The following is a 13,641-nucleotide window of genomic DNA, read 5'->3' as shown; positions in this document are numbered from 1 at the left end:
GATAATTTCTTTCTTTATTTCAAAAATGGTTAATTGTGCCCCACTGTCTACAGACAATTGCTAGCTTGGTGTTCAAGGCGGGCTCACTCACTGTCTTCCCCACCCACATTTCCAGCCACATCTCTGAGTCTCTGTATCTCTATGCCCTTTCCAAATAAACACATCACACAGTTTCATGTTCAGTACATTTGATGATGTCATTTCTTCCACGTGTCCCTCTCCTGTTCCCCCTACTTTTCTGCCCCTTCTAAAACACAAACACACACACACATAACACTCTCTGACATACATCACAGCAGGATCCTCTATGACCCACCACCCAGAATATTGGAAATAAAAGCAAAAATAAACAAACGGAACCTAATTAAACTTAAAAGCTTCTGCACAACAAAGGAAACTATAAGCAAGGTGAAAAGACAGCCTTCAGAATGGGAGAAAATAATAGCAAATGAAGCAACTGACAAACAACTAATCTCAAAAATATATAAGCAACTTCTACAGCTCAATTTCATAAAAATAAATGACCCAATCAAAAAATGGGCCAAAGAACTAAATAGACATTTCTCCAAAGAAGACATACAGATGGCTAACAAACACATGAAAAGATGCTCAACATCACTCATTATCAGAGAAATGCAAATCAAAACCACTATGAGGTACCATTTCACGCCAGTCAGAATGGCTGCGATCCAAAAGTCTACAAGCAATAAATGCTGGAGAGGATGTGGAGAAAAGGGAACCCTCTTACACTGTTGGTGGGAATGCAAACTAGTACAGCCACTATGGAGAACAGTGTGGAGATTCCTTAAAAAACTGGAAATAGAACTGCCATACAACCCATCAATCCCAATGCTGGGCATACATACTGAGGAAACCAGAATTGAAAGAGACACGTGTACCCCAATGTTCATCGCAGCACTGTTTATAATAGCCAGGACATGGAAGCAACCTAGATGTCCATCAGCAGATGAATGGATAAGAAAGCTGTGGTACATATACACAATGGAGTATTACTCAGCCATTAAAAAGAACACATTTGAATCAGTTCTAATGAGGTGGATGAAACTGGAGCCTATTATACAGAGTGAAGTAAGCCAGAAAGAAAAACACCAATACAGTATACTAACGCATATATATGGAATTTAAAAAGATGGTAACAATAACCCTGTGTACGAGACAGCAAAAGAGACACTGATATATAGAACAGTCTTTTGGACTCTGTGGGAGAGGGAGAGGGTGGGATGATTTGGGAGAATGGCATTGAAATACGTATAATATCATATATGGAACGAGTTGCCAGTCCAGGTTCGATGCACGATACTGGATGCTTGGGGCTGGTGCACTGGGACGACCCAGAGGGATGGTATGGGGAGGGATGTGGGAGGAGGGTTCAGGATGGGGAACACATGTATACCTGTGGCGGATTCATTTCGATGTTTGGTAAAACCAATACAATATTGTAAAGTTTTAAAATAAAATAAAATTAAAAAAAAAATAAAACACACCCACACCCACACACATACACACACACACAGTGTGAAGACAAAGCAAATCCAATGCTAGTTACCTAGAACCTCCTCTGATGTTCAGCAGCTCCAGATACTCCTCTTGGGCTCACGTTGTTTTTCTAAACCTTCAGTGGAGCACCAATCTCAGGTGGAGATCATTATTTTAGCCTCTCAACTGATACGGGGTTTCCTGAGGAAGGAACTGCATTTGATTCATCCTTTGAACATCCCCTGTTGCTTGTCATAATCTTATACTTGCAGACTCTCAATCAACATTTAATGAATCAAATTGCATGCAGCTTGATTTTGGCAAATATACATTTAAAAGTCTATAATCTTATAAATTTGAGTATCTTTACTCACACTGTAGGAAGATTTATAGTAAGATTCCTCTATCAATAAATACCTGCTCTGCATTTAAAGGAAGACTTGATTTACCTACAATTTTAGGACTCTACTTTTATATTCAAAAGACCATGAAACTGTATAGAAGGTGCCTGCAATAGAGCGTTCAGCTGTGCTGTACACTGGGCTTTGGGGCTCTAGAGTTACTCACTTAACCCTCATAATAGCCCTGTAAGAGGGGGCCTATTATTAGCATCCACACATAAGGAAACTGAAGCTCAAAGAGGTCAAGTCACTTGCTTATAATCACTTAACTAGATCTGGGATTCAAGTCTGGATGTTTGGCTCTAGGGACCCCATTCTTAAGCACCGTGCCATTCCCATTCAGGGTGACAAAAGCCATCTGATCTCATGGTTTGTGCAGTAGTGAACTATAGTTCTTGTTCATTATTTGCTGGAAGAAATGGAGACCTCTGCAGGCCTTCCCCTAGGGGTGGGTATCCTGAGAACCAAATGGAATTCTGAGAAATCACTTACATGCAGAGTGCTAGTATAAATTTAAGGCTTAAAAAAGTACTTCTTAGTCAAGAAATTAAGGGAGACATCATGGTCAGTGAACCTAATTATAGTCAGTCAAATTAGCTGTGTTGCTAAATGACTTGGACTATGGAAAACCCAGGAAGTTCCAGAATTGTTCTCTTACATTTCCTGTACTCCCACCTCCACCCCCAGTATTTTTTTAACCATTGTCAGTGAGTTAGAAATACAACGATGTGAAGTCAGCCATTAATATTTATATTACACCAGGAACGAGAGAAATGGGAAAAGTCAGAAATAATACTGAGTGTTTTGACTCATAACTACAACAAGATTTCTGTGATAATAGTTTAGAATGATACATATCTGGCATATTGTAATAAGATCTAATCATTATGACTTCTCTGTTGATTTAAGAAAATTCCAAATAGAGAAAAATGCAAGATTGGCAGCCTCTATTTTATACATGGTTTATGTCTCAAAGCCATATTACAGAGAATGCAAAATTCTTATGACTTCTGAAGATAAAACAAAAGCCTATGAAGAAGCTTTTGGAAAATTATTTTGGGGCTTCCCACACCCCAGAAATGCATTCTCCTCTCTCACTGGGGTGGTTTTGGTGGAAATGCTTAAGAAAGACTGCTTTTTCTTTTGCTTTGTTTTGCCTTTTATACCAAGATAGAATTCAGAAAGAATTTAAGCATTTGAAAAAGTTAGGGGACTTCCCTGGCAGTCCACTGCTGCAGGGGGTGCTGGTTCCATCCGTGGTTGGGGACCTAAGATTCCCATGTGCTACGTGGCACGGACAAAAATTTTTTTAAAATACAAATAAAACGTATCTCTTAAAAAAGTTGTATCAGCCAGAATGTTCCATGCTAGATGTCTCATTAACATAACCATAAGCCTCAAGGAGAAAAGATATTGGCTTCTTCCTTCTCCTTTTCCTCAAGCACTTCCCCAGAGATAAACTGTGATTCATTTCAGCAAATTGCCATCTTTTGTTGGGCGAAAAGTGATCGCCTAGGTAGGTTCTGGCTCTTCTTGACCCGAGTCCTGTAGCCCCAAGGAAAGCTGCACCTTTGTCTAGGAATCTGCCTGGTTCATTTGTCATCTGTCACTGATTTTTGTCTGGGAACCAGAGACCAAAACTCTCCAGGGATACCACTTACATTCTTACGTGACTATGGTTTTAATGGCACAGTCCAGGAATATCCCTTTTTTATGCAAATTTCCCTCCTTTTCAAAGAAAATGGCCCTGAAAATTCTGTAATTTTGTACAGTGGCCTACTGCAATTAGCTAGCAAGGACAAACCCTGCCATTTGACTGCACAGGAAAAAAACAAACGGAAAGTGGACAGAAGTCCAGTGGCGTTTGCAGCTTTTCTGGAGATTGTTTTATCACTGTGCCTCTACACCCAGATCTGGGCCACATCAGGAACCACTTTTGTGGCAGCTGGCCGATGGCACACCGTGTGGCTGGCTCTGCCAGTGGCTTGCCCAGGGAGCATCACTTCATCTCATCGGCATGTTCTTATCTGCCATGAAAAATTAAATGTGTGAGTAAGATGGTGCTCATAAGGCTAATGGAGGCTTTTAGGAGTTTTTGATGGTCGTTGTTCAAGTTGATTTATGACAAATCTCTGGTGAGTTAGTTTTTCATTTGGTCTCTGTTTTCACCACTGGATCTGGAGAGGGAGAGATCTCCTCTTTGGTTTCTTTTAACAGCATGCATAGCATCTTTTAAACACATCTTTTCACAGGTGAAACACTAATTTAGTGCCATGAGTTTCAAGATCAAAAGCATAAACCCATCTGAAATGACTTGGAACAGTTATTAAACAAAATACTGCCTTGTATCCGGAAACGTAGGCAGACAGGCCATGGAGAATGGAGCGTGAGGATGAATTGCTGCATGGATTGTCAGATTGCCAGAGATTCCAGAGGACTGGCTCCAGGCAGACAGTTCATTCTTCCTGGTAGGACAGTTTGCTTTTATTCACACATGGGAAGATAAAGGGTTTCCCCTCTCAGCTGCTTATGGAACAGGGGATGTGCTGAGAGGAACTGGCCCACTGTGCTCAAAGCAGGCAGCTCCTAGGGTTCCTGGCCCTCATTCCTTTTGTCCAAGGAGTCAATCCATTGTCTGCCAGCTCCTGGTCTCGTGTCTGGTGCCAAACGCCACAATGCTACTCCATTTGGTATCACTGATGGCTTTTCCCACAATCCAGGGTGACTCACTACAAACCACAAAAGATAGAAGGATTTATTTCTCGTGATTTTCTTACTACTTGATGAACTGCCTTTCTGCTGTCTCCCAGTCGGATGGGAATTTGTGACTACAAAGATGGAACCTGCTTCCCAGACAAGGATAGAGGTAGGGAGGAGGTCAGAGTTAGACAGCAAGTCAAGTTCTGTGAAACACACAGCACTTCCAGTTGTAAAGCAAACATCCATGCAGATTGTGAGGCTTGCTTTTGGGTCTGCTAGAGTTCTTAAGAACCACTGAAAAGGGTTAGGGTTCAGCCTTAACTGTGAATTGAGGCAGTTTTACCAATCTAGGAACACTGTGCAGGAAGAGAATATAACCACGGTCAAGGCTAGAAGTCACCTCTGAACTCTTAGTGAATTTCCAATGACACTGGCATTGTGTACTGTTCAAATAACAGGTGTAGATCCTTTTTAAAAATTGAGACAGAGAGTACCTAAGAGTAAATACATCTTTTGGGCAGGTGTGGGTGGAGAAAGTCTTTCATAGAAAAAGATACCATCCTCAAGGGAGTCTGGCTGAAAACGGAGAATGTAGGACTTTCCTGGTGGCTCGGTTGTCAAGAATTCACTTGCCAGTGCAGGGGACCTGGGTTCGATCCCTGGTTCGAGAAGATGCCATACGCCAAACAGCTAAGCCCGTGTGCCACAGCAGCTGAAGCCCACACTCAAGGGCCCACGAGCCACAGCTCATGAAGTCCACGAGTCTAGAGCTTGTGCTCTGCAACGAGACCCAGCACAGTGAGAAGCTCGTGCACCGCAGGTAGCGAGTAGCCCCCAGTCTCTGCAACTGGAAGGAGCCCACATGCAGCAGCAAAGACCCAATGCAGCCCAAAAGTTAATTAATTAAAATAAATTAATAATTAGTTTAAAAAAAAACAAAGAGAGAACTTAGGATAGGCGGGTCCTTCTGTGGTTTCTAATTAATTATTTTTCCTTCTCACTGCCAGTCACACTTTTCTGTTTTCATTGCTTTTCCCTTTTAACTCCAGGAATGCAGTTATTAACTTTTAAGTCTGTGAAGTGAAATCTTTATCTGTCAGACCTTCAGACAGGCAATAATTTGAATGTTTTGCCAAAGGCAGTAGAGCAGCCAGTCCCCAGCTTCAATTCCCTGCTCTGGACTAGAGCTGCCTCCTGCTGTGTGGTGGCTGTGCCTTGATGAACCTATCAATTAACTTTTAATGATGGCATTTGTATAGGCAGGGTATATCCTATCCCTGCTAAGGTTTAGTTATGTTTTTGCAGCATATCAATGAGAATGTGGGAAGGATGGTATCTGTGGGTTAAGGGTGATTAAAGGATGTGTGTGTTTACATTTTCTTTCTTTGAACTTCTTGCAGAAATGTTTACTGGGACTTTGGGGGGATGCAGCCAAATTAGAGTTTTCCTATGTGTTTTTGATTTAGGAAATTATATGTATTGCACAGCAAGTTAGCATGATGACATGCACTCTTACCTATTCATGTACAGTATTTATAATTTTGCAGCCTTTCTTTTCAATTGTTCCATAAAAATCTAAAAAAAAAAAAACAAACCCTCCAGTTATTCAACCGCGAGAATAATGGTTGCAACAACGTAGATGGACCTTGAGCACATATTGCTACGTGAGATGAATCAGATAGAAAAAGACAAATAGTGTGTGGTCTCCATTTACATGCTGCTGCTAAGTCACTTCAGTCGTGTCCGACTCTGTTCGACCCCATAGATGGCAGCCCACCAGGCTCCCCCGTCCCTGGGATTCTCCAGGCAAGAACGCTGGAGTGGGTTGCCATTTCCTTCTGCAATGCATGAAAGTGAAAAGTGAAAGTGAAGTCGCTCAGTCGTGTCCCACCCTCAGCGACCCCATGGACTGCAGCCTACCAGGCTCCTTTGCCCATGGGATTTTCCAGGCAAGAGTACTGGAGTGGGGTGGATCTCCATTTACATATGGAGTCTAAAAAAAGACCAGTTCATAAAAACAGAAAGCAAAATGGTAGCTACCAGGGGATGGAGGGTGGAAAAACAGGATTGATGTTGTTTAAGGGTAAAACTTGCAGTGAGTAACAAATAAACCCTAGAGATTTAATGCACAGTTTAGTGAATACAGACAATAATACTTTATTGTAATCATCAACTTGCTGAGACTACTACTTAATTATCACAACCACTCAGAAGAAATGATAAGTAATATGATAGATATGCTAATTTGGAGAAGGAAATGGCAACCCACCCCAGTATTCTTACTTAGAGAACTCCTTGGACAGAGGACCCTGGCGGGCTACAGAGGACCCCCATGGGGTCGCAAAGAGTCGGACACAACTGAACAACCAAAACAACATCACACATGCCAATTATTCCTACGATGACTCATATTAAAATACATAAAGATATCAAACTAACGTGTTGTCTACCTTAAATTAGTGTTATATATCAAATATATTTCAACTAGAAAAATGTCAAGTTTCCACTGATAATCAATTTAGACTTGCTGTTCCTCACTGTTTTTGTTAGAACTCGTTGGAATGTAATAGAAGTTTAAGGAGAGATTGGTATGGTGTCACCATCACTGTTTGGAGAAGTCTTCATGTTGTTCTTTCTTCTTGGAAAAAGTAAATATGGGTTAGGAAAATATTCTGACTTATTAATAGCAACAAGTAACTAGTTATTTCATCTTTGTTGTTAGGTTTGCAAAGCAAGTATCTCACTTAACCTGTGCAAAGAACAAATGAATTTGAAATGTATTTAAAACTGAGAATCAGTTGCAAAAGTCAAGCACAGTAATGACTCACTTTACTTTTGAAAAAAGCTTCTCATTCTACTTTATTATGCAAAAATGGATTTAGTATTAATTGCATATCTTCTGTGCTTATGAGCACTCTTAAAGATCAACAAATCCATATAGCTACCACACTAATGATTTTCTTTCCTTTCTTTTCTATAATTTTCTTGCTTACTTCTTCATGATATTCTGTAATGACAAGATTAAATATTTTATGTATCTTTATAATCATGTTTTGTTTTTAAAAACCAACTGTTACAAGTAGAAAAACATTTAACTTCATTTAGATTCAGACAATATTTGGAAAGCTGCCACATGTACAAGTTTTCTGAGAGAAAGTGATGGATAGGAAAGTCCCTAACCCCACGGAATATAGTCTGAAAGGAAGACAGGCATTATTTGTTTGTTTTTGTATATTCATTTAACAGGTATTTGATGCATTAGTAACTCTTTATATCCTAGGTTCCATTCTAAATAATTTGCAAGTATTAACTCATGTAAGTAATTATATACAAGTATTTGTAAAGAGAGAATCTTTTTTATTTGAATTTCATTATCATTTAATAATAGGGAACAACAGAGATGTGTGGCATGTAAGCATACAGCATCTCTCTTGTTTCGTCACATTTTCAGAATATGACATCTGGACCGGACAAAGAGAAATCTGATCCCTTATATCAGGAGAGGAAGGCTGGGTTGGGTTCACAATCTTCTTCTGCCTATTTAAGCCATTTGGTCCCTATATTGGCTTTGGCTGGTGTGACCAGTTGTACTCATGCTGACTTGGCGTGGTCTTCTTCCCTTAACCTGATGTAGTCTTTGTTGTTGCAATTACCCATTTCTGCTGCTGCTGCTGCTAAGTCACTTCAGTCATGTCTGACTCTGTGTGACCCCATAGACGGAAGCCCACCAGGCTCCCCTGCCTCTGGGATTCTCCGGGCAAGAATACTGGAGTGGGTTGCCATTTCCTTCTCCAATGTATGAAAGTGAAAAGTGAAAAGGAAGTCGCTCAGTCGTGTCCAACTCTTAGCGACCTCATGGACTACAGCCCACCAGCCTCCTCCATCCATGGGATTTTCCAGGCAAGAGTACTGGAGTGGGGTGCCATTGCCTTCTCCAATTCTATGCTATTCTATTTTGGGAGAAGTTGATGAAGAGTACCTCCCTTCAAAATTTGTTTGCTCATCCCTGTTTTCAGAGGAATTATCATGTCTTGCATACTTGACTCTCAAGATGACAATTTACAAACTAAACTTCTACTTGAGTAGTCTTAGGAAGGTCTTTTTTTTTTTTTTTAATAAGCTCCAAATCTAATTTTGTCTCTTAAAATTTCATAGAACTTCTTATTGCTTTTCAAGCAACATAGGCTAGAAACAATATGTTATACTCTTAATTGTATAATATATACTGTGGTATTTCAAAAGCCTTTAGAAATTACTCTGCTTTCTTATAAATTTCATTTTACAAATCAAAGTAAATTATATATGTTAATCAGAAGTTACTGTTAAGAGTGGTAGAGAAGAGAAAGAAATGAGTAAAATGCATGAACATAGATTTTTACCATGTATGGGACAGTCTTTAAATTGTGGAACTTTCTTTTATGTACATTTAAAAAAAAATTGTAGTACAGTTGATTTACAATGTTGTGTTAGTTTCAAATGTACAGCAAAGTGATTTAGTTATGCACACACGTATTTTGTATTCAGATGCTTTTCCCTTATAGTTAATACAAAATATTGAATATAGTTCCCTGTGCTGTACAGTGGTGGACCTTTCTTGGAAAAAGGGAATTTGTGAGTTTCTTTGAACAAATTTAGGAGGCCCCTGTGCTTAGTCACTCAGTTGTGTCTGCCTCTTTGCAACCCCATGGGCTAGTAGCCTGCCAGGCTCCTTTGTCCATGGGGATTCCTCAGGGAAGAATATGGAGTGGGTTGCCATGCCCTCCTCCAGGTGATCTTCCCAACTCAGAGATAAAACCCAGGTCTCCCACATTACAGGAGAATTCTTTACCAGCTGAGCCACCAGGGAAGCCCTCGGAGGCCCCTAGAATATATTTTGTGATAACATTTTCTTTGCTATCTCTCTGAGTCTCTCCAGGCTGCTATAACAAAATATCATAGACCAGGTAGCTTATGCACAACAGACATTCATTTCTCACAGTCTGGAGGCTGGGAAGTTCAAGATCACAGTGCTAGTGGATACAGTGTAGTGGCTGGTGAGAACCCAGTTCCTGGTTCATAGCCATCTTGCTGTCTTCACCTGCTGGAAGGGGCAAGCCAACTCACTGGGGCCTTCTTTATGAAGGCTCTAATCCCATTCATGAGGGCTCTGCCCTTGTTAAACTAAGCACCTCCCCAAGACCTCACCTCCTAATACTATCACATCAGGCATTAGGATTTCATTATATGAATTTGATTGGGATACAACTATTTAGACCATACTTTAGGCAAATTTGGGCTTCCCTGGTGGCTCACATGGTAAAGAATCTGTCTACACTGCAGGAGACCTGGGTTTGATCTCTGAGTCAGGAAGATTCCCGTGGAGAAGGGAACGGTAACTCACCCCAGTATTGTTGCCTGGAAAATTCCATGGACAGAGGACATGAGTCTGGTGGGCTACAGTCCATGGGGTTGCAAAGATTCGGGTACAACTGAGTGACTAACACTTTCATTTCACTTTTTTTTTTTTCTTTAAAGCAAATCTAGGAGGTTCCTAGAATATCACTTAGTAATAACGTCTTCTTTACCATCTAACATATCTGTGTGTGTGCGTGCACTCATGCTAAGTCTTGTCTGGCTCTTTGTGACACCATGGACTGGAGTTGCCAAGCTCCTCTGTCCATGGAGTTTTCCAGGCAAGAATACTGGAGTGTGTTGCCATTTACTTCTCCAGGGAATCTTCCCAACCTAGGGATCAAACCTGCATTTCTTGCATCTCCTGCATTGGGGTGGATTTTCTTTTTTTTTAACTACTGGCACCACCTGGGAAGCCCCCAATATATTTGATTTTATTAAACTATTTATTTATTTAATTTTGGCCATACTGCACAGCATGGGTGATCTTAGTTCCCTCATGAGGGATTGAACTCATGCCCCCTGCATTGGAAGGACAGAGTCTTAAGCACTGGACTGCCAGGGAAGTCCCCTAATATATTTGATTTTTGTTAGTAGTGTTCTTACAAAAATAAAAACCTATGTCTTGGGTTGTTCATAATTAAATTAACTAGTTCCAGCCTGTTACCTATCTAGAGTTGGCCACTGTCCCTGCCTTGGTGTGTCTGTGTAATTAAGTTTACCATCCGTCTCTACCTCTCAGTCTCAGTACAAAGCAAAATTTCAGTTGGTAAAAGATGATAATCCTATGTGTGTGTTGTTTGGTGAATTTGACCTTTAAGGAAGAAAAATGCATAAACAAAATCTTTGTACTGGTCCAGATTTTGAAATGAGCCGCCAGCATGCTTTGTTTTCAGGTCCGTATTGTGGAAGCAAGACTATGCCCAAAGAGCTTTTGCTGAACACCAATGAAGTAACTGTGCGCTTTAAGAGTGGATCCCACACTTCTGGGCGAGGTTTTTTGCTAACCTATGCCAGCAGTGACCATCCAGGTATGGCGGAATAACCAGCATGAATCTGTAAATCTTTATCTGTCTTAGAATTTCTCTTGCTAGTCATCATCTCTGGACAGAACTGTGACCTCAGAATCAGAATTGAGATGTGAGGGAAGAGAGGAACACAGTGTCTTCATAGGTATTTAGTTAGGTCTGAACTGAATCCTTTCATAACACGTGTTAGATTGATCACTGACTTATATGGGAGAGGGTTGACTTAATTTTCCAAGAAACCTTGGATTGTGTATCTTTAGGGATATGCGCCTGACCCTCCTGAGGTCTGGCTGTTCTCTGGGACTCTCCCCCAACCCCCTTCTTAGTCCAGGAAACAAGCCTTTTAAGCAGTGATATCCCGTGCCCCAGCCCTCATACACGCCAGCGCACCAGCCTGGGAGCATGCAAGGCGAGAAGGATGAAGTCGCTGTCACCGAGTGCCCCATTCATCAAGCTGGCACATCAGCAGGAGCGAAGAGGAGCATGAACACGGATGGGGAAGGAAAACACGGCCTCTGTTCCAGGTCTCCAACTCCAGTCACTTCCGTGCAGCCCAGGGCCTCAGAGGAGCCCAGAGTTTCTGCTCAGTTCCCTGAAAGAACTCTGAGAACAGGGTACTCCATTTATTTCCTGCTCAGCCAACCAGATCTGAGCAATCCTAGCAGGCCCCAGCATGGCCAGTGATTAGCATAGGTTGCTTCCTAAGAACCGCTGAAAAGATTAAGGAAAGAACTCCTGCAGCAAGTATATTTTGGAAACGGTCCTAGGTGCCATCTGAAAGCACACAAACCCACAGCATCTTTGCGTTTCCACTCTTAGTATAAGTTCAGTTCTATAAGTTGCTTCAGAGAGCACCTTTCTTTTAAGTGTTTGGACCTCATTGATCAAAGCTGATAGGTACTTTGTGTTCCAGCTAAATGCCACTAGATAAACTGTCAAACTAAAATGTTCCTGAACTTTCTCTGTAAACCACATGGGCTCTTGAAATTGTTTTCTACCTGCCAGTAGAAGGTACCTGATCTTTGTAGGTATGTAGTTAATAGTAACAAACCAACGTTGTTTTTTGGTTGGAAAAAGATTCTGTTACCATCCACTGGATAAACGGTGAAGAACCATCATGGATGGTAGAAAAGAAAGATGAAGGGGAACTAATGAAATCCTGGGGATAGTGTATCAGTTTTTGTTTATTTTTAAACAGAAAAGTTCAGATAACTAGAGAATAAATAAATACTTTTCAGAAACTGTTTCATTTTAAAAGAAATCTTTAGAACATGAGTGGCCTAACTTCTATTCAGTCTGCTAACTGCAGTTGTCTTTATTTATGACAGATTTAATAACGTGTTTGGATCGAGCTAACCATTATTTGAAGACAGAATACAGGTAAATACAGTGTTCTACTTGTGCTGCAGTCATTTGTTGCTGAATATTTTGTTTTCCTTGACATTAAGCCAGATAAAGTACCTTTATTTGTGTCGATTTAAAAAATCATCTCTGTTGTAATGAGTCAGGAATATTTGGAACGGTTTCTTATACAGCAGAGATCAGCAAACTTTCTGTCAAAGGCCAGGTAGTAAATATTTTAGGTTTTTCAGGCCATGCAGTCTTTTTTTATCTGTTCATGCAGTTCATGCAAAAGCAGCCATAGACAGTATGTGTGTGAACGAATGAGCATGGCTGTATTCTGATAAAACTATTAAAAAAAAAAAAGTGCAGGTTGGATTTGGCCATTGGGTCATAGTTTGCTGACCCCTGAGTTCTACTCCAGTACCAGTGTGCCAAAATGGAGTCTAGAGTGCATTTATACCCGGCCAGCATTTGGGAGTGACTTTTGTGATTCTGGAGGGGGTTCATTTTCTCTTTCCCACAGGAAGTAGACCTACTCAGAATAGGAGATGAAAAGTTTCACTCCAGCGTTACTTTAACTGGAGAAATTACTTGATCTCTTTGATGTACATTTTCTCATTTCTAAAACAAGAGCCTAGAGGGGATTTCTCAACCTTGGCACTACTGGTATTTTGGACGATTTGTTCTTGTGAAGAGCTGTTCTGTGCGTTGTGGATAATAACAGCATCCCTAGCCTGTGTGTGCCAGTTGTGATAAACATCTCCAGACATTTCCAGGTGTTTCTGGGTGGGCAGAAATCACCCCTAGCTGAGAACCACTGGTCTAGAAGTCATTGTCAACAAAAACACTAACGACAGCTCTTAACTCCTTAGAGTGTTTTCTTAGTGCCAAGTACAGTTCCCTGGATTTTGTATATCAATAGCTACACAATAAATAAGTATACTCCAAAAGTCAAGCTCAAGGGTCCATGGTCCTGTCCATCTAACATTCTAATAAATGAGATTCTTTTATATGCATAATCAACCCTACTGTTTACTAATATGAAGTCTAGTTCAGAAAAGACAAAACAAAAATGACCAATAATTCAGTGTTGCCCTTAAAGTTGCTGTTCATCCAGTGTGGACATTCACCAGCATTTTCTTTCCATCTGTGTATAGTCCTGGTGGTGTCGAGGCCTTCGGGTTAGAGAAAGGAATATGCTCAGCCCCACAGTGTGATATTATGGTGCCAGATCATCTAAGCTGTGGGCCAGCCGATTTGTACTGTTTAGTTAAAGATGA

At 40.8% G+C, this 13,641-nt stretch overlaps 1 protein-coding gene across 1 annotated transcript in view; it reads left to right on the top strand.

Moving 5' to 3' along the window:
- DCBLD1 (discoidin, CUB and LCCL domain containing 1) overlaps positions 1-13,641 on the top strand; it is a 74,730-nt gene that overhangs the window by 33,575 nt on the left and 27,514 nt on the right. Inside the window, exons 3-4 of the mRNA XM_070376371.1 lie at positions 10,886-11,020; positions 12,346-12,397. Of these exons, the coding sequence (XP_070232472.1) occupies positions 10,886-11,020; positions 12,346-12,397 (187 nt within the window). The remainder of the gene's footprint in view (positions 1-10,885; positions 11,021-12,345; positions 12,398-13,641) is intronic.

The sequence above is a fragment of the Bos mutus genome, chromosome 9, assembly GCF_027580195.1.
Source record: "Bos mutus isolate GX-2022 chromosome 9, NWIPB_WYAK_1.1, whole genome shotgun sequence".
NCBI lineage: Eukaryota > Metazoa > Chordata > Mammalia > Artiodactyla > Bovidae > Bos > Bos mutus.
Note: the sequence above shows the minus strand (reverse complement) of the source record. Positions and strands in the feature narration are given on the sequence as shown.